The sequence below is a fragment of the Thamnophis sirtalis genome, unplaced genomic scaffold, assembly GCF_051295495.1.
Source record: "Thamnophis sirtalis isolate CommonGarterSnake01/CBP01778 unplaced genomic scaffold, rThaSir2_p1.2 scaffold_7, whole genome shotgun sequence".
In the NCBI taxonomy this organism is placed as follows: domain Eukaryota; kingdom Metazoa; phylum Chordata; class Lepidosauria; order Squamata; family Natricidae; genus Thamnophis; species Thamnophis sirtalis.
The window spans coordinates 36,939,315-36,964,590 of record NW_028261387.1 but is presented as its reverse complement, the minus strand read 5'-3'; the positions used below and the strand labels follow the sequence as shown (position 1 = coordinate 36,964,590).

Below are 25,276 nucleotides of genomic sequence, written 5' to 3'. Positions count from 1 at the left end.
AACCCAGACAAAAAGACTCAAACAAATGGGTGGGAGGAGTTTTGCTTATGTTCATATCTTCCTTTTTAAAAGTTAGGAAAAAAAAGTTCTGCAGTTATATCTTTGACTTTATATATACCAAAGGATCAGAGCTCAGTTTGCCACTAATAATCCCTCCTTGCTGAATATAGAATTCATTGCCATGTCTATACTGAAAAAATAGACTCTAGTGAGGAACAAGGCATTCATTCACTATCTCTAGAATTCTGGTGTGGAGTTTCATGATTATTGTTCCCAAAGACCATCAAGTATCATGAACACAGATCTACTTCCAAACCTTAGAAGCTGATGCTGAAAACAGATGTTTGGTTGTAAATGTATGAATATGAATTAATAAATTGTAAAACAGAAATAAAGCAGTATTTTTTTAGATACAGCTATTATACATATCAATTTGTGCTGCTAATACCAGAACTTGGCTGGAGGGTTTAATATTATTCAAGACAATAAATGAAGTAGAACAGGGGTCCCCACCCCTGGGCTGTAGCCCACTACCAGGCCACGGCCTGTTCGGAACTGGGTCACACAGGCAGTGGCTGAGCGCATGCGCATGCATGAATCTCCCCTTGCATGAGCAGTGGCTGCTTGCCTTCATGCATGAAGCTCCTCTTTGTGAGCGGCAGTCATATTGAACTCGTAGACAAAGCTCCCTTCACATGAGCGACATGTGCATCATCCCAGGGCTCCCACAATTGGAGCTGCACATGTTCACACGTGCCCACCTACCATTCACAAGAAACCTCCCCTCTCCCCCCCACTGCAGCTGGGCCACAAAGCCAGAAAACACAAGGACCACTGAGGTAGAAGACTATGTTCAAAAGATTAATCTCAAATAAAGTTGACTTTTGAGTTAGAATATTAAATTACATAAACTGCTCTCCAACAAATACTATCAAAATTTCCCAGCTCCCAATACTTAATACCTTTTAAATCAATAATTAAATTCTCTAGAGCAGGGGTGTCAAACTCAATTTCATTGGGGGCCACATCAGGGTTGTGTTTGACGTCGGGGGCCAGGGTGGGTGTGGTTGGGGTGGGAATGGCTAGCTCAACGTCAGTCGTGTCAGGGACAAGAAAAGACAGCTTCCTGAATCCCTCTGCCAATGAAAACAGAGCTCCATTTTTGCTGGCAGAGGGCATGGTCAAAAATGGAGCCTGGGAGGGCTGCATGAGGCTCTCCCAAGGTCCATTTTCACTGACAGAAGTCCTCTGCTGTTTCCAGGGTGGTCCCATGGGCCAGATTTAAGCATCCCATGGGCTATATACGGCCCACGAGCCTTGAGTTTAAAACTCCTGCTCTAGAGAGATGTAAAGGCTGTCAATTATTATTCTACTATTAAATACGTTGAATGCTGATACTTATTATTTTGGTAAATATAGGTAGCTATCCTGAAAATTGAGAAGAACATCAAAGCTGGGAGAGAATTTGGTGCAGGTACAACAATGTATGACATAGAGCAGTGTTGATGAACCTTTTTGGCATGGAGGGCCAAAACAGGAGCATGTGCACGTGTGTGTGGGAGCACTGGAAACTGGAAGAGCAGCTCCCTGGCGCACACATGCAGGAGCAACGGAAACCAGAAGAGCAGTTTCCTGGCATGCATGTGTGCACCAGAAAGCTGAAGTACTGGTTTCCGGTGCACATGTCATTTAGACTTCCATTTTTTGGGTAAATGTGCATGCGAAGACCAGCTGGCCAGTGCACACATGCATGCCGGAAGCTGGAACTGCAACAGGCGACAGCTGGCATGCCCGGAGAGATGGCTCTGTGTTGTGACTCAGCAGCAGTCTTCTGTGAGTCTTTTCAGGATGCAAGATTAATTATGCAGCTGGGGCTCATATTATGGGGATGGTACCACGCCCTAGTTGCAGGAGTCAACATTCCTTGGTTCGTTCAGCATTGTTTGATCATCGGTCGTGGTTTATGTAAGATACACTTGAAAAAGTGCTTTGTTTTCTGTAACCCTGATTCAAGAAGACACTTGGAGAAGTGCATTGCTTGTAAGAGTTTTTGTTTGGTATTCTGTTATCTAGTCAGAGACTTTATTTATGTTATTTTTGGGCTCGCAGCCAGTCTGAGCCGAGAACTGATAAAGAGAGTTCCTTTTAAGTTTGTTTGCCTGTCGTCTGTTTAACAAGCGGAGAAGGGGGGACAGAACAGCTCTGTATGACACTTCCGCCATGCATGCCATAGGTTCACTATCATTGCCATAGAGCCAGTTTAGTGTAGTTGTCAAAGCAACATACTACTCTGGGGCCATGATCTCTTAATACTGGCTTAAGCATGAAGTTGAATGTCTTTGGGCCAGTCAGTGGTTCTCAGCCCTAAAAAGGAGGCAATGGAAAACTACTTCCAAAAAAAAACCTTGCCAAGAAAACTGTAGGGACCAGTCTAGGCAGTCACCAAGAGTCAATACGGACTCAAAAGAAGAAGAAGAAGAAGAAGAAGAAGAAGAAGAAGAAGAAGAAGAAGAAGAAGAAGAAGAAGAAGAAGAAGAAGAAGAAGCAGCAGCAGCGAAGATTTAATAGATATGGACTACAAAAATCCTGTCAACCTCTAATTTTTTGCTGTTAACTAGTTGTGATCTGGAATTTTGCAACCTACATATGGAAACTTATCATAATGCTGAAACGAATCTTTTGTCTGTTGACTGTATCCACTTGCAATTCTTTTTTCTGAAAGTGCTTGCTAAGCTGCTACCCTTTTGACCATGCTGCAGTTTGAATACAGAATTTGCTTTGGTGCATTTGCTTTCTAGAGACCACTTATTCAGCTCTAAATACAGTGGAAAATTCCACAGCTTGTTCTAAGAAAATGGCTGTCAGAGAAGAGGTAATTAGCCTCTGTGTGTGAGAGAGAGAAGGAGAGAGGAAAAGAGAGAGAGAGACAGAGAGACAGAGAGAGAGAGAGAGAGAGAGAGAGAGAGAGAGAAGTTGGAGAAGAAAGCAAGCCAATTACATTTGCCTGGCAAGAAATGAATTCTAATAAATAAAAGCCAAAAGAGAATTAAACACTAAAGGCAAAAAAAAAAAAGAAAAAGAAAAGAAATTCAGAAAGTTGTTTTTGTTAGTACTGTGGGAAGTTATCATCCAGCCCTCTCCCAGAAAAATGAAATATCCTAGGAAATATTGAAAAGGCAGAATATTTCTCTGGATATGAAAAGAAAGAAACATGTTTTAAAAGACAGAATAGTTGCCTGTAGCTTCCTGCCCATCCCCACTGTTAATTGGCCATTAAGAAGTCCAAGCTAGTCCATTTTACATAATAAAGACTTCTCCACTGCAGCTCAAGGGCGGATGGGAGTAAAGGCATGATAATATTGGCCCTTTACTCAACTGACCACATGGCATATGAGAACTCAACTAAACCTGGATTCAAAACACAGCCCAGAGAGTTGCGCCTGCATGGCCCTATGGGAGTTTGACAACCAATCAGAATACATTTCTTACACAGGAACAGGAAACAGAGAGGTGGGACTAAAGAGGTTATAAAAAGTCTAGCAAGCCCTTCCTTCAGCCCTTCTCTTCTTCTCCACCAACATTGAAGCATGTGATCACCTGTTCAGGGCTCAAGCCATGTGACCCTGTCCAACAATAAACCATCTTTCCAAGCAGCCTCCATGTCTCCAGTGTCTTTTTCCCCACTTGGAGCTGAACCCAGAAGGACATTTCTTTCATCAATACAAACTATTTTGGAAGTCTAGCCAATCCTGAACCCAAGGAGTATTACACAAGCCTAAAGCAATATTGAAATACAAGGTTAATTCCATACTGTCTGACTCTCCAAACTTAGTCATACTTGGAGAAGAACCCGTGATTTCAATAGATTAGTTTTATATACATTTGGCATCTAAATCTACATCTTTTTGGAATGTTTTTCCTAGCTTCTCTCCCTGGAGCATCACTGGAATAAGTGCATTGCCACTGATGGAATAGAATCTCTACCCTATTGATTCCAGGTTGCAAAATTTATGCATTTTTTTGAGTTTACCTTGGAAAAAATAGGAGTAGTACTGACTGGTGATTTTGATTTGGTCTTTTGTTTTTATTTTTCACAGAATAGGACTTATGGTTAAGAAGTTTGACAGAAGTTTTAAACTGAATTAATAGCTCTGTATATTTTTACATGTTCTGCCAACCTAGCAGTTTGAAAGCATGTAAAAATTCAAGTAGAAAAATAGGAACCACCTGTTGAATACTAGCGCGGGAAGTAAGATCCCCCTTTCTGATTGGCTCTCGGGTGGAGCCGGTTCAATCCCTTCCCCGATTGGCCGGGTTACTCGACGCCCCATTGGCCCATTGTTCAAACCCGGGGGTATAAATGTTTGGCGCGAACCATGCCACGTTGAATCTTAGTTACTCTGCTTGAATAAACGGTTGCTGCTTTACTACCTCCTTGTCGCGTCCTTTTCCTCCGCTCCAAGATGCAAAACTGGCGACGAAGGTGGGATGAGATTCCCGCGACCACAGAGAAGAACAAACCAGCTTGCCTCCGCGTTTGAACCACGCTCTTCAGGTCAGGAACGCCGGCAGCGAACACAAAAATCTTCTCTGCTTTCTTCCTCCCTTTCTCTGGCTTTGCACCATAATGGCAACAGCGCTTCCTCCTTTCGCGCCGTTTGGGTCTGCCGGAGAATCATGGGACGGCTTCATGGAGCGGTTCGAATGTTATTTAATCGCGTCAAAGAACCGGGCACAGACCGACGAGGAGAAGTGCAGCTTTTTCCTGTCCTGCTGTGAGCCGTCCATGTTTGCTTCTGCGAGAGCCCTGGCCGCTCCGAGGCCAGCCTACAAACTTGGGTGGGACGAGCTGATGTCCAGGTTGAGGGACCATTACGCTCCCTCACCTTCCTTGATCGCACGCCGTTTCACTTTTCGCCGCCGTGTGCAGAAGCCTAACGAATCCATCAGCCAGTTTCTAGAGGCATTGCGCACAGTGGCCGCCCAATGTGATTTTGCAGACCTGGAGGAGAACCTCGTGGAGCAGTTTGTATGCGGGGTCCGCGACGTGCAATTGCGCAGCCGTATGCTCCGAAACCACAAAATTACCCTGGTGCAAGCTGTGGAGACCGCGCGAGCAGCAGAGCTCTCTGAACAATCCACGGCCGATATGGAACGCCTCCAGCTGAAAACCTCTGCGCAAACCGCTGTGGGGCCTTCCAATCAGGCGAACCTCGTAGACGACCTCTCCCCCACGGAAGATGAGGAGGAGGAAACCGTCGGACAGATGAGGACGCAGCCGAAGCAGAGGCCACACCAGCAACCACCGACGCCCGTTCAGCCAGCCTCAAACGCACCTTGCCGCGGATGCGGCGGCCGTCATAGCCGCGCATCCTGCCCGTTTCGTTCCGCCGTCTGCCGCCGTTGCCGAGGAGAAGGACACCTCGCCAAGGTCTGCCGGGCTCTCATGCCAGCCCCATCGTTTATGCAGCCCAGCAACCAGCGCCAGACACCGCAACGCCACCGACAACCACGTTTAGCGAGGCGAGCTGAGGACTGCCATTCAACCTACCAGCTCCCCAGCGCTGAGTGCGTGGTCTACCGGGCCTCCCACGTCCCTGCCGGTGGTCGTAAAATTAGCACCGCCGTTCGTCTTGAAGGTCAGCCTTGCCGAATGGAGGTGGACTCTGGGTCTTCCCGTTCCCTCCTATCTTGGGCTTTGTTTTCCCGTCTTTGCCCCAGGGTTCCTCAGAGTAAATTGCGCCCGGCTGGGGTCTCCCTCCTAGATTACCAGGGAAATGGGATTCCCACGGCAGGAATATTCCACATTCGGGTGGAATATGGAGATTTTAAGGGGAAACTCCCAGTTTTAATTGTTAGGAATAACCTGCCCGCTCTTCTTGGGTTAGATTGGTTTCCCGCTTTGGGCCTCACCATAGAAGGGGTGCACAGGGTAGTCCCCCGTACCGTAGATAGCGTTTTAGATGAGTTCGCAGATGTGTTCGATGGGAAATTGGGCTGTTACAAGGGCACCCCCATTTCCCTTTGCCTCGATCCCCAGGTCGCGCCTATTAGGCTGAAGGCGCGTAGGGTCCCCTTCGCATTGAGAGCAAAGGTAGACGCTGAATTGGATAAGCTTCTAGAGCAGGGGGTAATAGAGCCCGTAGATCACGCCCGTTGGGAAACCCCCATAGTTCTCCCGGTCAAACCCGACGGATCGGTGAGGATATGTGCCGACTATAAGTCGACCATCAACTTGGCCCTGCAGGCAAATCCATATCCTGTTCCTGTAGTGCAACATCTACTCCATTCTTTAGGGCAAGGCCGCATTTTCGCAAAGCTGGATATGGCACAGGCCTATCAGCAGCTTCCCGTAGACGACGATGCGGCTACAGCCCAGACCATTGTCACCCACCGCGGGGCTTTCCGTTGCCGCCGCCTCCAATTTGGCGTCTCGGTCGCCCCGGGGATTTTTCAGAGTCTCATGGAGCGGTTGCTCCATGGGCTCCCAGGCGTCGTTCCTTATTTTGACGACGTCCTGGTTGCAGCCCCTAGTCACTCGGAACTCCAAAAAATACTGCGGGAGGTCCTTACACGTTTTAGGGAGGCCGGATTGAAGCTAAAGCGCAGTAAATGCGAAATTGCTGTTTCCCAAGTAGAGTTTTTGGGATTTCTCATCGATGCACAGGGCATCCACCCCACTCCCTCGAAAGTTGCGGCCATAAAAAACGCTCCTGCACCCACCTCTAGGGCGGAATTGCAGGCGTTCCTGGGGCTTTTAAATTTTTACGCCCCTTTTATTCCCCACAAGGCGTCGTTAGCTGAACCGTTACACCGACTGCTTGACCGGTCAGCGGCCTGGAAATGGGGTAGCCGTGAAGCGCAGGCGTTCGCGGCTATAAAGGATGTTTTAACCTCGTCAGCAGTCCTAATTCAATATAGCGACAGGATGCCCCTAGTTTTAACGTGTGACGCCTCTCCCTATGGCATAGGGGCGGTTCTGAGCCATGTTCTCCCGAACGGCTCAGAGGCCCCCATAGCCTTTTACTCCCGGACGCTTTCTTCAACGGAGCGAAATTATAGCCAAATTGATAAAGAAGCCCTAGCTGCAGTGTCCGGCATTAAGCGATTCCATGACTACCTTTACGGTAGGAATTTCACTCTTGTTACGGATCACAAGCCGCTCCTAGGCCTATTGGCAGGCGATAAGCCAACCCCCCCCCATTTTGTCTCCCCGCATGACACGTTGGACCGAGTTTTTAGCGGCGTATTCATATACGCTGTTATATCGTCCGGGTAAGCAGCTAGGGCACGCAGACGCCCTGAGTCGTTGTCCCTTGCCACAGACGGACACAGCCCACGTGCCCTCTCTCTCCATTTTGTCTATTGCTGAATCCGACCTCCCCGTTTCAGCTGCGGATGTTGCAGCTTGTACAAAGGCTGACCCCGTTTTATCCCAAGTAGTTCTATGGGTGTTGAGGGGGTGGCCCGTAGAAAAGATAGCGGAAGAATTCCGACCATTTAAGGCACGACAAGCTGAACTTGCCCTTCACGGGGGTTGCCTTGTTTGGGGGGATAGGGTAGTGATCCCCACAGCCCTGCGGGCACGAATCCTGCCTGCACTTCACAAAAACCACCCAGGCATAGCGCGAATGAAAGCGTTAGCCCGCAGCTATGTGTGGTGGCCCTTGCTAGATTCCGAAATCGCAGATTATGTAGGTCGTTGTAGAATATGCCAAAATTCTAGGCCGAATCCCCCCACAGCCGCCCCTCGTGAGTGGGAAATCCCTAGAGGCCCATGGTCCCGTTTACACATTGATTTCGCCGGTCCCTTTCACGGCCGAAACTTTATGATAGTGGTAGATGCTTACTCTAAGTGGGTGGAGTTGGTACTCATGACCTCCACTACAGCAGAGAGTACCGTGAGGGCTCTTCGTAAGATGTTCGCCACACATGGGCTACCGGATGTGATAGTTTCAGACAACGGGCCCCAGTTTACCTCCACTATGTTCCAAGAATTCCTGGCCGGACAAGGGATTAGACACGCGGCCACAGCCCCGTATCATCCAGCTAGTAACGGTAGGGCGGAGCGCGCAGTTCGCTCAGCTAAAGAAGCCTTGGGTCGCATGGACCAGGGGGACTGGCAGGAGAGAGTGGCGGCCTATCTCTTGAGCCAGCACTCTACACCCTGTCCAACGACTAATAAAAGTCCTGCGGAGCTCTTGATGGGTAGGAGATTGCGAACCCCCCTAGATAGGCTCCATCCACTTTACGCAGGGGATTTACCGAGCAACTTGGGGGCCCTTCCTTCCCATACGTTTAAGTTAGGGGATCCCGTATGGGCTCGTTCCTTTTCTGGGGATCCACGGTGGGTTCCCGCAACCATCACAGCTCTGACTGGCCCCTGTTCCTTCAGGGCCGGCTTGGCCGACGGAACGCAATGGAGGCGCCACCTGGACCAGTTAAGGCGACGCCTCCCCGCGGAAACAGACGGCCCGAGCCCCTCAGACATTCGCCCTCAGCATGAGCTACCCTCGATGACTTTATCCCCAACGGACTTCCCCTCCTCGGGAAACGGGGGACAAGCCGATACGAACTTTTCGGATAGACGCGCCTCATTTGGCTATTCCTTCCCTCGAAGCCTTTGTCGAGACTTTGAACCTATATCCCAACCAGATTGCACGGGTCAATCGTCGGACATTCCTGCTGTCACGGACACACCATCCCTCGGGGTTGCGTCGCAGAACCACCGTTCCGCTACAGACATGTCTCCGCTGGCGATTCCCCTCCCGACGACAACCGCCGGGGAGTTACGAAGGTCGGGACGAGAGCGTCATCGTCCCACCTATCTACAGGATTACGTTTGCCCTTCTTGAGGGTGCTTAACTAGGGGGGGAGGGGTGTTGAATACTAGCGCGGGAAGTAAGATCCCCCTTTCTGATTGGCTCTCGGGTGGAGCCGGTTCAATCCCTTCCCCGATTGGCCGGGTTACTCGACGCCCCATTGGCCCATTGTTCAAACCCGGGGGTATAAATGTTTGGCGCGAACCATGCCACGTTGAATCTTAGTTACTCTGCTTGAATAAACGGTTGCTGCTTTACTACCTCCTTGTCGCGTCCTTTTCCTCCGCTCCAAGATGCAAAACCACCTTTGGTGGAAAGGTAACAGCATTCCGTGCATTGAGTCATGACCATGGAGATGTCTTTGGACAGTGCTGGCTCTTCGGCTTTCAAACAGAGATGAGCACCGCCCCCTAGAGTTGGGAATGACTAGCACACATGTGTGAGGGGAACTTTTACCTTTGTATATTTTTAAAAAAATCTTACATTTGTAACTATTATCATTGCATTCTGTGCTTATTTATTGTTGAAATGTTTGGTACAGAATATTGAGATACCTAATCCAATCATCTTGAAATGATTGGACAACAGTTTTCATTATTGGGTAGAGGACAAGTTATATGAGCTAACAATGCCATACCAGTCATTAAAATTGGTATGTAGTAATATCTCCCTGAATATCTCTGGTGGTAAAGGAATTACAGTTGGTCTACAGATGGAATTTCCATCATGTTGAGGCACTATTGCAGTTAGGTTAGCATAAGCAATCGAGGAGGGCTTGCTCAGTTAGCCTCTCAACATTGCACAATGAGACCAACTGATAAGGTCCTTCAGCTCCTTATGTAGGTGTTCCACTTGTAATACCTGCCCCAAGCATTTGTGACCATAGCAGACTGAACAGACTGCTTTTAAATGTGACAAAAGACAGTGGGGGCCTGTTATGCTTTCTGCAAGTGAAAAAATAGAGATGGATTATGGCATTAGAGCTATGGTGGTACAGTGGCTAGAATGCAATATTGCAGGCTAATTCTGCTGACTGCCAATTGCCATCAGTTTGACAGTTCGATTCCCACCAGCCTCAAGGTTGACTCAGCCTTTCAACCTCCCAAGGTCAGTAAGATGAGGACCACTTAGAGAGGGCTGTAATGCACTGTGAAGCGGTATACATGTCTAAGTGCTATTACTGTTAGCTCTATCCCTTAAGAGCCTCGCACTCAGCATGAATATATCTGTTTAGAAGTCTCTGATCTTTCAGTTGAGTCTGGAATCTTGCATACTTAAACAGCATAGCCCTACTGCTGCTTCTACCCAGGAGATCTTTTCATGTGGAAAATGTATGAAGGTGCTAGATATGAACTGATCATTCTCCAGAACAGTTATCATTCCGATGCACCAGGATATGATAGTTTCAAGCCAATTCTTATTAGGAGTAAAAATGATATAATTTAATTAGTTTAATTTTTCATTAAATGTATAAAAGGCATGCAGAATATTGTACTACATATTTCATAACAAGAGGTAACAAGCTGGTGGACGCCTATAATAGATAATAAAATATGTATAGTCCAGTGGTGGAATTCACAATTTTTTACTACCGGTTCTGTGGGCATGGCTTGGTGGGCATGGCATGGCTTGGTAGGCATGGCAGAGGAAAGACACTGTAAAATTTCCATTCCTTCCCCACCCGAGGGGAAGGTTACTGCAAAATCCCTATTTCCTCCTGATCTTCTGGGACTCGGGAGGCAGAGAATAGATGGCCAGTCAGAGGTGGTATTTACCGGTTCTCTAAACTACTAAAAATTTCCGCTACCTGTTCTCCAGAACTAGTCAGAACCTGCTGAATACTACCTCTGGTATAGTCTGACATGCTGTACCTCATTAGGATGATTGCAGAGATGAAGGAATCAAAAGTAACAAACAATACAAATACAAATACTAACAATAGTAACAAACTTTCTATGCTGAACAAGTACTGTGGAAATAACTAACAATATCTAATAGGTTCATCATAGATGTTCCCATGTGATGTGAAATAACCCTGAAGGAACAGTTCTTTGGAAATACTGCTCCTACCCATAGTTATGGTCCCATGATTCAGTAGCACTTTTTTTTTTGTCCAAAGCTAGTGTTGAATAAGTGCATATTCATTTTAAAGGGCTTTGGGTAGGGCTTAATTTTAAACAAGATAGCACAGGAGCAGACATAGAGGGGGGAAATTGATCTCTAGGATAAAAAGATTGCATATTTGTGTCCAATGTCTATTAATGCATTGTTCATGTGATATAATGCTAAAGTAAGTTGCTTCAGAAAGTCAGACTGTACAGCCAATTTTACATGGACAGTTAGGTTAAACATAATCAAGTGTACACTGATTTGGAAGTTTAAGCACCTATAACTTTGTAGCTCATATAATTTTCTCAATCACTCTCCTTAAGCTAAGCATCCCCATTATTACATATTAAGGAGTCTGCCCTTAGAAAATTATCACATGAAATCACTGTCAGCGTAAAAATACTCAACCTTAATTCTAATAGCTTTCTGAATGGAGGAACTCAGTAACCCTATTACTCCAAATCAGATTTTCGTTCAAAATCATGTGCCAAAGTTTACACTTGTATTGTTACGGATATTGATATTTCACATACTAGCTGATGTTACAGTTCTAGCTGAGCCTAAAGTACAATACCAAAAAGTTGTAGCTGGATGGAGCTAATGAGGTTCTCACAAAGGAAGGATAAGTTTAAAGATAAAAGGCAGTTTATGGATTACTATATAGACATATTGGAAACCAGGATTATTAGCAGTAGCAATAGAACTTAGATTTATATACCACTTCATAGTGCTTTACGGCCCTCTCTAAGTGGTTAACAGAGTCAGCACATTGCCTCCAACAAACTGGGTCCTCATTTTATCGATCGTGGAAGGATGGAAGGCTGAGTCAATCTTGAGCCAGTCAGGATTGAACTGCTGGCAGTGAGCAGAGTCAGCCTGCAATACTGCATTCTAACTGGTGAGCCACCACAGCTCTTTGTTGTCAAAAATAAAAAAAAACTATGGAACAGTATAAGGACTAATCCTGGTATAAACTAGTTTTTGCAAATTTATATTTCCTTATCTTTTTATAATTTCATGACTCTAATTATCATTGACTTGCTATTTCTTACAAATTTTCTACACTTAGCATGATACTGCTTAGCCCAAAATGGATTTGTATAATGGGAATATATTTATGCTATCAGATTTGCTCAAAACCTGTGTCAAAGTTTTATATCACTTTGTTCCATAAAACCTGAATGTTGTTACTATTAAGGACTTTTCTCCCTTAATTTTCTATGTATATGTATATTTGTGTGTGTGTGTGTGTGTGTGTGTGTGTGTGTGTGTGTGTAATTGTGCTTGAGCTACCATAAACATTGTCTATCTCACTCTGCCAGTGACTGGCATATTTGTGAATTATATTCTCTGTTGTATGTCTTTTGAAATGGTGAGCTTTGGAATGGGAGGAATGATGGCTTCTCCAGAAGCATCCAAATGGCAACTAATAGTATCAATATAAATATCTCTCTTAGTTGGACTGATTTTTCCACCTGCAATGATTAGCTATGGTGGAAAATGTGGGGGGAGCAGAAGTATAGCATGCCCTCCCCTCTGTAGAGAATACAAATTCTTTGGCAATATAGTATCTGCGTATATATTCAGAAGAAAACCCCCTTATAGTAATAGGATTTATTCCCAAATAATCAAAGTTTGAATGTAGTGGTACTAAAACCACTCATTTTTAGTTCTAGCAGTCAAGGGATTCTACTTTTCTTCCTTAATGGATTTTCTCCAGAAAGGGACATATTGAAAGAAGGAAAGGAGAAAGATGAGATGATCAAAATGAAAGAATGCACTGACTGCCTTGGACCACTGTTAAGGATAATTGTACAGTAAAAGCCTGACTGGAAACACTAAATCTTTAGGCTGACAGATTCTATAACAATATCAGCAAATTGAAAGGTTTCCTCAAATGCCTCCCCAGGGAATTGTAAATGGCATGTTCCCTTTACACACCCAGAAACATGGCATTATTTTAGTTAAGGTAGTCTCTGCATCAAACACGCAGAGGCTCATTTTCAGTTTGCTCCATTCTGTAATGATTCAGTCTGTTTAGAAAGTTTATTAGATATGGTGTTTTACCTTTTTTGCCATGGAGCAACCAAGGAGCACCTAACTGATCTGAAAAACAGTCCTTATTTTGTGCTCCAAAACAGCTCCACTCCACTCTGACCACAGGAAACTATTAGAACTTGGGCACTGTAAAGATTTAAAAAGATTTTAGTATAATCCACTCACTTCTCTAGAGTTTTCCTCTATCCCAAGGCAGAACTTGTCCAGATCCATAGCAGTTAGCTTATATAGTACTAACAGTTGTAAAGTTAAGAAATCTACTCTGGTGTATATTTGAAGATGGACTGCAAAGCTGCAAATGTGCCACTGCTAAGCTATAAACAACATCAATTCAAGAGAAAGATCCACTGTAGGGGTTGGCTTCTTGTCCTGCTTTGATCAAAGTTCTTTGTAAAACAACTGTTTACAGAAAACACTCACCCACGATTCCACAGCTGATCCAAAGAAAATGTCCTTCTGTACGTTATTCCAGAAATGTCCAAAAGAAATTCCTGAAATTCTTGTAAAATTACTGGTGTGTTCAGAATTCAGACATCTAGTATTTTCATTTACGAAATCCTTCTTGGGCTTTTCATTAAATACTCTGCTTTCTTTCTTTCTTTTTGCCTTCTCCTAGGTGATGTCATATCCTGATTGTGTCTAGAGAACTTCAGCTGTCTTGCTGCAACACATCAGTTCTTTCACCCTCCCCCAGCTACGCCTCTTACACTCTTGTGCAGAAACTTCAATGCTAGAAAGATCCTTGTGAAATGCTCTCCCCCTCCCCTTTCTCTTTCACACACACACACACACACACACACACACACACACACGCACACACACACACACCATTCTCAACACCCAGCCTCAGCTTTTGTTTTGTTTTGTTTTGTTTTTCTTGGCTCCAGATTAAAAGGAAGTTTAAGGCCACATTATTAGGAAGATCAGCAAGGAAACTGAAATTCTGCTGCATCACACCACTTCCCCTGCTCTTCATAACTCCTAGATAAAGAGATAAGCTTTTCAGCTACAAAAGAGCCAGGAGGAAGTTTTCTCTATTTAACAAACAAAACCAGGTAATAAGACAGCTCACACTCCCAACTTTTTTTGCAATGTTGGGAGAGAAGAGGTTTGGCTAAAGAGCGCAAAAACAGATAGGAAATGCATCTAACAGAAGAGGCAGAAAATACAATAATTCCCAAGTCTTTATTTTGCAGGCTAACCATCTTTGTGTACTCCTTGATCGCTTGGCTGATTTGAAACACATAGACTATTATAAGGTGACCAGACGTCCCGCATCTGGCGGGACAGGCACGCCTTCCCATAATTTTTCCCGCGTCCCGGGCCGTTCTCAAAAAACCCCGCTTTATTTTGGTGCTCGCAGCTCGCTCGGTCCCCCGCCCATCAGCTGCTAGCTCGCTCGCTCGTTCCGTTCTACACTAAAAATCTAAGCCAGCCCAGCCTGCCGCTCACTGATTGGCCTGGACTCCAGCCAATCAGTGAGCTGGCTGGGATGGAAAACTTTAAGCACACGCCGCGTGCTTAAAATTTTCCATCCCAGCCAGCTCACTGATTGGCTGGAGTCCGCTTAGCTTAGCACGCCACGCGAGTCTCCATTTCATTTCGTCTTCGCCGTTTGCTTGCTGCTTAACTGGTGAGTAACGGTACCGGTGGGAATCGGGAGGCTTCGCCGCTTCGGGTGGGCGGCGGCGGCCTTTAGCCCTAGGGAGGCCACGGTCTGGCTTTCCCCACCCCCACCCCGCCTCCTCCACTAGCCTTTGTCCCTCCACAGTATGGTGGCTGGGGGGAGGAGACGGCCCTCCTCTCCTTCTCCCCCTTTGCGGAGTTTCCCTGTGTCTCCCAGGTCGTGCCCGTCCCCTCTCAAAAGCATTCGGCTCCCTGTGTGCGAGAAAGGTGCCCGCTCGCCAGCCCGACCACCCTTGGGCTCCGGGGGCAGCAGGAGTCTCCCAGGTCACGCCCGTCCTGTGTGCGAGAAACTCCGCAGGGCGTGAAGGAAACAGCGCGGCAGCGGCGGCACTGGGAAGGTGCTGCCCCCGGAGCCCAAGGGTGGGCGGGCTGGCGAGCGGGCGCCTTTCCATGTGTCTCCCAGGTCGCGCCCATCCTGTGTGCGAGAAACTCCGCAGGGCGTGAAGGAAACAGCGCGGCAGCGGCGGCGCTGGGAAGGTGCTGCCCCCGGAGCCCAAGGGTGGGCGGGCTGGCAAGCGGGCGCCTTTCCATGTGTCTCCCAGGTCGCGCCCGTCCTGTGTGCAAGAAAGGCACCCGCTCGCCAGCCCACCCACCCTTGGGCTCTGGGGGCAGCACCTTCCCAGCGCCACCGCTGCCACGCTGCTTCCTTCGCGCCCTGCAGAGTTTCCCTGTGTCTCCCAGGTCGCGCCCATCCTGTGTGCGAGAAACTCCACAGGGCGCGAAGGAAGCAGCACGGCAGCAGCAGCGCTGGGAAAGTGCTGCCCCTGGAGCCCAATGGTGGGCGGGTTGGTGAGCGGGCGCCTTTCCCTGTGTCTCCCAGGTCGCGCCCGTCCTGTGTGTGAGAAAGCCATCTGGGGCAGCTTTCCCAGCCTCCTTTCTGTGCCCCCGCCCTGGTTCCACCTCCTCCGGCTGGCGGTCAACGGGAGGGAAAGGCGGGAGAAAAAGTGAAGGCGACGATGGCGCTGCACTTCTCCACCCTCAGCCACCTAAGCACATCCCTCGCCGAGCGGCTCTTGCAGGAGATCCTCTAAGGAAAGGCATGGCTCGCAAACTGTCTTCAGGAGCTACGCAGGGCGAGCCCGGTTCTCGCCCTTACTTAAGACGGCGGGCCCATCCTCGCGGGGAGCCGCCTTTTCAGGCCTAATAGTTGGTAACCGGCCGGACAGGCAGCAGAGCTTCCCGGGCCAGTTGTGTCACACGCTTGCAAAAGAAAAGGCGCGCAGCTTCCTTGGGGAAGTAGCGCTCACCGCCTCCTGCCCGCAAAGGGCTTGTTTGCTCTCTTCGGAGGATACTCCCTTTTCAGGGCAGGGATTCCTCCCCCCACCTCTCTCTCACACACACTCACTCTTCCTCTCTCTCTCACACACACAAACACACAATCATACTCTCTTTCACACACACAAACACCCCACTCACGCTCAACTTCCTTTCTCTCTCACACACACAAACACACTCAGTCATTCTCTGTCTCACATACACACACCACTCACAATCACTCTCACTCTTCCTTTCTCTCTCTCCTTCACATACCCACCCCATTCACACTCTCTTCTTGGGTCTTAAGAGACCTTTGTCCAGTGTATCTCAATTAGGGGTGGGGATGTTTTAAAGCTGGTTACAGTCTGATCATATTTAATGGGTTTTGTTCTGTGTGTGTGTGTGTGTGTGTGTCTCCCCCCCCTTTCTGGCCGTGTAGTTTATTGCAGACTCGCTGCCCTCAATTTAGGGAATTAGTTGGAGAGAGGGAAGAGAGTCTGAGCCCACAGGACTGCCTGGGTTTGTACTCAGGTATTTCCAAATCTGGGAGTTTCTCTGGCCTTTGGCCAGCTTTCCATTTGTAGAAGCATTTTGGTGCCTAAGGCTGATGTTTGAATGTTTGTTGCTGGGGGTGGGAGAGAGCCCGTTGCAAGATTATTATTTTTTTGGAACAGAGAACTGCCTGAATACAATCTGTATCATTCACTGGAACCAGAGGTTTACTCTTCCAAGCTTTGGGGCTTGTGCTGGAGAGCCCATCGTTAGGGAACTTCTCTCTATTTGAATGTGTGTATTGAGACAGAGGGCTGTCTGTTTTCTTTTTTCCACTGAATTGGTGAAAATTACTTTGTAAACTTAAAAAAAGAAAAGAAAAATGGGCTGGAAGGAAGAGAGAACACTTTGAATTAAGATGAGCCACAAGATTTTAGGGAAACAAGACAGGGAAAGAGCAGAAAGACCGAGAAGGTGAAGGTAGATAGGCAGAAGGAAGGAAGAAATAGGAAGGAAGGAAGGAAGGTGAAAGGATGGAAGGAGGAAGGAACAGAAGCGAAGAGGAAGAGAGAAATGGAAAGAGCAGAAAGACAGAGAAGGTATATAGGCAAAAGAAATGAAGTTGAAAGAATGGAAGGAGGAAGGAAGAGAAAAGAAGAAGGGAGTGAGTGAGGGAAGAAGAGAGGATGGAAGGAGAAAGGAAGGAAGAGAGGAAAAGAGCAGAAGACGGATAAGGTGAAGGTAAATAAGCAAGAGGAGTGAAGGAAGAAGTGAGGTGTCTCGAGGAGGGGGAAAACATTTAGTGACCAAAGTTACAATGGCATTGAAAAAAGTGACTGATGACCATTTTTCACACGTTGTGACCATTTTTCACACTTAGCAACCATTGCAGCATCCTCATGGTCACATGATCAAAATTTTGTTTGGCAACAGATTTGTATTTATGCTGGTTTCAGTGTCCTGGGGTGACCTTTTGACAAAATATAAAATTTTAAATCAACCCCCCACCCCCGTCAATGGTGTCCCTCTTTACCAATCTGAAAATCTGGTCTCTTTATATATACACATGGGAAAGATAGGGCAGGCCAGATCAGCTGACAAAGACATTAGTGGATTCTGGTTTGTTAAATAACAGTCCATCCCCCCCCCCCCTTGCTGGAGTGATGGCTTTGGAAAGTATCCAGTATCCTGAGAACTTTTAAAAATGGAAAGTTCTGGTTGAATTTAATTTATTTTAATCCACACGGCAGTCATAGAGCTATCTTCAAAAAAAAAAGCATCAATGAGTTTAATATGGGTTCAGAGGGAATTGCTGTTAACTCTGCTTCCTAAAATTATCTTAATATTTTTTTATAATTTTTATTTATTTATTTATTTTACAACTCCTCCTTCTTTACATATTATAGAAAGTGTATCAGCTGGTTACAAAAGGCTTTTGTGCATCTCTTCCACCATCATCAAATATAATTCATATTAATTCAAGTATCTTAACTCAAATATTTACTATATTAACATCATCATACCTCCACTTTTATTTGACTATAGTTATTTAAACATCCTTCATCCTTAAATATACCAAGATTCAATATATAACCACATACTGGCATTTCATTTACTTATTTGTAAAATCCTCCATTAACATTAAATCCTCATATCCTGTTTTAGCTAAACATCCATAATATTTAATACCAAAATTTTCTAATCCTCCATGTATATAATTTATAATCATTATCCTTTCTTTATTTATTTAACTATATCCTATATCATAACATCCCCCTATTAGTTAAAACGTAACTGTATTTAATTTTGTTTTTATTATAATTATTATTGTTATTAATAATCTTTATATATAGTCCGAAAATATTTCTAACCTTCCCTTCTCATATCCAATTATTACTTATCATAACAGCTCAACATTGTATACATTACTATCATTATCAATTTTTATTTAACTATACCTATTACCACTGGATTTAGCTAAGATTAGCTAATTTTGAATTATACTCTTCCATCTATCAACCTGTATCTCTCGAATAACAAAACAATCTTATATCTACTGCCATTTGTGGATCCAATTCTCCAAACATCTTTTTAAACAAGTTTGTACGAAATGATCTTTGCACCTTCTTGTTTATAGTATCTCTCATATAATGTTGACGCCCACCTTTTGTTTCCTTTATCAGCTTGTCTTTACTTCTCAGCAGTGTTATCAAATATTTTGCAAATAGTATTTCATAGTCCAAAAGTTCTTTAATGCTTTTTTCTCCTTCTATGTCCTGTCGTTTGAAATAAATTTTCTCTCCATTTAATTCCTCTTCAAATATTCCATTCTTTCCTCCCTCAGAAATAAACCAATTGCCATGAATATCAACAAGCTCAAACTCTTTATATCTGTCCATTTCAATTTTTTGAAATTCCATCTTCTTATTTTGTATTTGATAAACATCCTCAGTTTTTTCATCACAATTTGTTGCCAAATACACCAGATAATCCAATTTTTTTTCAATTCTTTCCTCTGTATCAAACACCCTCTTCAAAGCTGAAAGTATCGCTTGGAGAGAGGCTTGAAGAGATGCCATGTTTACACGCAGTTGTATTTTTTCTTGAAAGCTCAGCAAGACTAAAAACACTCGGCAGTGAAAGCAAAGTACAAAGGAATAGCTGTACAATCTTATCAGATCTTAAGCCAGAACAGCCAAGCAATAAAAGTGTTGGGGTGTAAACAGTCAATTTATAGCTTACAGAGAATCAGAAGAAATGTTAGAGTAGTCCGTCCATTTGAAAAGGTTTACTTAGAATCAACCCATGTAAATAACATTTAAAAAGTAAGATAACTACTGTCCAGAACCATTACAAAAATCAAAATCACCGCTAAGTTCTTCTATTCTTTGATTAGAGTTAGTTTTAAAATTTTTAGGCAGTCCGTTTTTTAAAAAACAATAAAAGTTTCTCACCAGCTTAGCACTTAACACTTCTCCATATTGCCCTGACTTTGTCAGTCTTGAAGGACTGGAATTTTTACTGCTAGCAGAAGACTTTAAACCTGCTTTTCTCAGAGATTTTGCGATATCCCCAAAATCAGCAAGATGTAATCTTCCTGTTCACCATCTCTTCAGGATGATTTAGGTTCGTTAGAACCACCCAGCAATAAAATTATCGAGTGTGATCTCAGAGCTTTGAGATCGCACGTCGTCTCGTCACGGCATCCAGGCTCCGCCCCCCTTAATATTTTTTATGGTTCTACATACATGCATAAGGAACAATAAAAATTGTCTCAAAGAGAAGTCAGATTTGGGATATGTGTCAATATTATGTATGTCAGGGTTCCCTAAGGTGACCAGACGTCCCGCTTTTGGTGGGACAGTCACGATTTTTAATAATTTGTCCCGTGTCCCGCAGCGTGTTCAAAAAGTCCCGATTTTCCAAAAGAAAGAAAGCAATTTTAAAAGCATGCCGTTAAAAAAAGTTTTAATTTCTCTGAAGTGTTGTTCCCGATGTGGCCTTTAGAGGGCAGTGGTTTCCTTCTCTCCACTCGGCTCGCTCGCAGCGCCCGATGAGGGGCAAAGCTCCCTCCCCTCTTATGCGTGCGCGCGCCAACGCACGCTGTTTTTCTACAGGGAGAGCGAAGGTTTTCTGGCGGTGGCAGCAGCGCAGCGAGGAGGAGGCTCGGTCCCGGCCCAAGCGGCTCAGCCGTCTGAAGTTTTTTTTTTTTTGCCCGCTTCTCCCGGGCGCCGCTCTCCCTGAAGCCATTTCTCCCTCTTTCTCCTTTTTGTCCTTTCTCCTCCTTCTCCCGAAAAAGAGAATGAGAGGGAGAAAGAGGAGGTTTTCTGAGCTTGGTGAGCAAGGATCCCCCACCCCACACCTCCTCTTTCAGAACGAGGAGATGTGGGGGAGATGGTGGGATCGCTGCTTTCTGAGCTTGGTGCAGCAAGGATCCCACTATCCTACTATTTTATTTTTCTTTATGTACACTGAGAGCATATTCACCAAAGACAAATTCCTTGTGTGTCCAATCACACTTGGCTAATAAATTATTCTATTCTACATTACTCTAGTCTACTCTATTCATTTCTATTTCAATTCTAACAAGGAGTTTAGCTTCTCTCTCTTGAAAATGTAAGCTAGCATAAGGCATTATAATGCAAGCTAGCCTTAACTTTCAAACAGTTCATTTAGTGACCAAAGTTACAATGGCATTGAAAAAAGTGACTGATGACCATTTTTCACACTTAGCGACCATTGCAGCATCCTCATGGTCACGTGATCAAAATTTTGATGTTTGGCAACAGATTTGTATTTATGATGGTTTCAGTGTCCTGGGGTCATGTTTGACAAAATATAATTTTTTTAATCAAGCCCCCCCCCCGGTCAATGGTGTCCCTCTTTACCAATCTGAAAATCTGGTCACCTTAGGGTTCCCCAACCTGATCCTTATTAGATAAATTGGGCAGCTCTTATTGTCCCTAAGCAGCATGCCATGCTGCCTATGAAAGACAAAGGTTTCCTACTAAATCTGAAGGATACTAGGATACTGGGGCTAGAATCTGAATAATTTGGTAGCCATTTATCCAGATACTAAGACAGAAGACAGGAATGCGGTGGCTTAGTGGTTAAGACACTGACCTTGTCGATCAGAAGCTCGGCAGTTCGGCAGTTCAAATCCCTAGCACTGCGTAACGAAGTGAGCTCCCATTACTTGTCCCAGCTTCTGCCAACATAGCAGTTCAAAACCATGTAAAAATGCAAGTAGAAAAATAGGGACCACTTTGGTGGGATATTAACAGCATTCCGTGCGCCTTCGATGTTGAATCATGCTGGCCACATGACCAAAGAGATGTCTTCGGACAGCGTTTCAGGTTTGAAATGGAGATGGGCACTGACACCTAGAGTCAGAAACAACTAGCACATAGGTGCGAGTGGAACCTTTACCTTTAAGACAGAATAGTGATCAGGAAATATTATGTGATTAATATTCATGTAAAACCTGTTCTCTAACTCAGTGTTTTTCAACCTTTTTTGTGCAAAGGCACACTTTTTTCATGAAAAAAATCACGAGGCACACCACCATTAGAAAATGTTAAAAAAAATTAACTCTGTGCCTATATTGACTATATATAAAGTAATTCTCTTGAATAGGAATCAAATAAACAAAAAGAAATTATTTTATAATTGTTCATATTTCTGTTTACTTAGTGCGAAACCTGGGCCTGTTTTTCTGAACACAAAGCTGATATTCTGGCAGGAATCGAAGAAAGACACACACGTAGCTCTTCATCAACAGCTCTCAGTCTCTCTCTGTCTTTAGTTTTTATAGCAGTCAGGCTTGAAAAGCTCATCTCACACAGATATGTAGTGGAAAATGGGAGCAATGTCAAAATAGCTTTGTTTGCCAGAACGGGGAACTCCTTGGCAGTATCCAACCAAAAACTGTCCAAAGGTAGATCAGCAAATCTTAGCTTGAAACCACGATTTTGTCTCAGTTCAGTTAGTTCCTCCTGCTCCTGTAAAGTCATGTCCTTTCCACCAATTGATGCTGAGCTAAAAGGGTCCCTAACCCAGTCAAGGCATTCAGTGGAGACTGAAGAGAAATAAAATGACAACTTCTCCTCGAGAGTTTTTAAATGTTTAACTATTATCTCACACAGTGCAGCAGTGTGAACACTTTGCCATTGCTTGGTGAGTGTGAACATTTCAAGATTGCCACTTTCCACATGTTGATGCCAGAGTTGCACCTTTGAACGGAATCCATTTATTTTATCTGCACTTGTAAGCAGGTTTTCATTTCGGCCTTGCATTCGTGTGCTCAGTTCATTCAGATGATGAAAAATATCTGCCAGGTATGCCAGCCTTGCACACCACTCATCACTTGCAAGCAGCTTTGCGTAATCTGACCTCTCATTTGTCAGAAACACTTTAAGTTCCTCCCGCAGCTCATACACACGAACCAAGACCTTGCCACGCGACAACCACCGGACCTCCGTATGAAACAGCAAGGTTTTATGCTTCGCTCCCATCTCCTCACACAAAGCTGCAAATATGCGACTTTGCACGGGTCGTGACTTTACAAAGTTTACCATGCGCACAACATCATCCAACACAGGAACTAGGTCTGCTGGTAAAGTCTTGGCTACGAGGGCCTCACGGTGTAAAAAACAATGTGTAACAATCACATCTGGATTTCTTTCCTTCACTCTGCTTACAAAGCCTTTGGTGCGCCCGACCATGGCTGCAGCTCCATCGGTGCAGACACTTGTGCAGTTTTCCCACTTAAGTCCTCCTTGTTCAAGGTATTCTGATGTGACCCGAAAAATTTCTTCTCCTGTTGTTTTTTCTGGCAATGCCTTGCAAAAAAAGAAGTTTTCTCTAATTGCATCACCATCCACAAAACGCACATTGGCCAAAAGTTGAGCATGTCCACTGATATCAGTAGACTCGTCAAGTTGCAATGCAAATTTCTCACTGATACGGATCTTTTCCAAAACCACACTTTTGATGTCTGCAGACATGTCATTAATACGTCTGGAAATTGTGTTGTCTGAGAGTGGGACTTTGGCTATTTCCTTAGCTGCTTCAGGTCCTAGCATCTCCTCTACAATAGCTTTGCAGGCGGGAAGTATTAATGTCTCTGCCACGGTGTGCGACTTTTTTGACTTGGCTATAAGTTCAGCAACTTGATAGCTAGCTTTAAGAGCTCTTTCATTTACCTTTGTGGTTTTTCTCATTAAAGTTGCCTGTTTCTCCGTGTTTTCACGCAGGTGAACAAAATAGTCCGCATTCTTATTTTGAAGCGAAGGGTGTTTCGTTTGGAGATGGCGTTTAAGTTTACTTGGGACCATAGCACTGTTAGATAGCTTTTCACCACACACCACACACAGTGGAGTTGGTTTCTTTGCATCTCCAGTGAAAGTAAATCCAAATGAAATATAGCTTTCGCTATATTGCCTTGTGCCAGAGAATTTGCTTGAGCTAACCATCTTTGCTTTCTTTTGATCCCCACTCATACTTGGGCTCTCATCTGGCTGCAAATTTTGTTCAGAGTCCAGTTCTTTCCTTTTCAAAAACTTGTCCATCACTGCAGTATTTAGCAACCACAATTGGAACTGGCAACTTGGTTATTAAGTGAAATTGCCTCTAAATAAAACTACTAAAACTACAACTGTGCTTATAATCTTACTTCAATTTTCCTTCCACCCTGACACACACACACCGAATCTACTTGCAATAGGACAACATGGGAATGTTTCCACAAGACATTTATACATGGTTAACCATGGTTTATTGAATTCATCCACTAATTTCTATTGGTTCTCATATAGATTGGGCTTACACAACACTTCTAGCTCTAGCATGGAAAAACTGTTGGCTAATGTGGAATTATGGCAGAGCCCTCCTCCCGCCCCAAAAGACGAGGCAAGCCACGTTGAAGCAAACAGCCTCCGCCACAATTTAAAAAAAAACAACCCAATGTCAGTTGTAGGAAAGGGGAAGAATGGCTGGAGGGGGAAGGGATTTTATGAATTACCTCTCTCTCTCTCACACACACACACACACACACACACACACACACATTCTCCCACGCACAGAGCAGGAAAGACGAGCAGCGACGCCGGGCTGCTTCCTCCTCCGCCGCCGCCGCCGCCTTCACTACCCAGCAGACAAAAGCGAGGGCCGGCTGGCGGGGGCTGCTTTCGCCGCGGCTGTCAGTCCCGGCGAAGGGCGCGTTGCTTAGCCTTAGCCGCCGGACCCACTCCTAGCCCTTCTGGAGAGCGCAACGTACACATTCTCTCTCTCTCAATTTCTCTTGGCTTGCAGCTGCAGCTACTCTCAGGCAGGGTCAGCCCAGAGCCTGCAATGACAAGCCCCACTCTTGCGCGGCTCCCTCTTCCTCGGGCTCGTCGTCCCCTGGAGAAAATAGGATCACGCACGTGTGCAACGGCCATGGGGTTTGCCCTAGCTCTGGTTCGGGTGAAAGGGACGACGGCGGCGTGAGATTAAGCGAATTCGCCCCGAAGGCTCTCAAGACAACAGAGGCCGAGTTCAGAAAGCGCATTTTAAAAACGATTTTTTGGGGGAGGAGGGGGAGGAGGGGGGCGAGTGTTTTTCCCACGGCACACCTCACACTGTGCCGCGGCACACTAGTGTGCCGCGGCACAGTGGTTGAAAAACACTGCTCTAACTTAAGTTACAGTCTTCCCACTGTGGGAAACAAAAAAAATATTACTCTAAAAATTATAACCTGGTTCAAAAGGGTACATGTGATTACTACAACGTTATATATAGATTTGCATCTGTGAAGGAACATGATATTGGTTCTTGTATATCATGCTTTGTATTTTCTTATGTGTTACATGATGTGAGTTGGACATGCAGTGAATTTTTCATCCTTCACCCAGCAAAATGCTGAAGGGAGAACACCAATAGAATAAATAGCATCATATTTTATTCTAAAATATAAAAAGAGGATTTTTTTAAAAAAATGCTAATATTTACTTTAGGGCCACAGGGCCTTTACTTCCGCTCCTTTCACGTATGCCATGAAACATCTACCAAAGTGTATTGCTTCATCTTCTGATTAATGGAAAATATGTTTGTTTCAAAACAGATTAATTACACATTTTTAAAACCTACCTTTAATCAATTTCCTCCCAGAGCTGCTTGGAGACAGAACCGGGGCTGCAGAGACTGGCCCGCGGCCGGCTTCTCTGGAGCGGGGGGGGGGGGGCAATAGAAGCGGAGCTGAGCCTCTTGCCGCTGCGGGCCTGGCTTGCGGAGTGCAAAAAGGGGAGGGGGTCTCCTGGAACACCCACCCCCACCCCTTTTCGCCTTTCGCCTCTGCGGCTCTCGCTCCAGCC

General features: G+C 45.2%; 2 protein-coding genes across 3 annotated transcripts in view; both read right to left on the bottom strand.

The window, feature by feature from the left end:
• Positions 1–13,718, bottom strand: part of MOB3C (MOB kinase activator 3C) — a 55,041-nt gene extending 41,323 nt beyond the window's left edge. The window contains exon 1 of one of the 2 annotated variants that reach the window (XM_087719714.1): positions 13,410–13,718. The gene's annotated coding sequence lies outside the window, so the exon portion shown is untranslated. The remainder of the gene's footprint in view (positions 1–13,409) is intronic. The other variant, XM_087719713.1, reaches the window with a different exon arrangement.
• A 7,895-nt stretch (positions 13,719–21,613) lies between these two features.
• LOC148044603 (zinc finger BED domain-containing protein 5-like) lies at positions 21,614–23,494 on the bottom strand. The gene has a single exon (XM_087720764.1). The coding sequence runs from the start codon at positions 23,492–23,494 to the stop codon at positions 21,614–21,616; it is 1,881 nt and encodes a 626-aa protein (XP_087576890.1).
• Between the last annotated feature and the right edge of the window lie 1,782 nt (positions 23,495–25,276).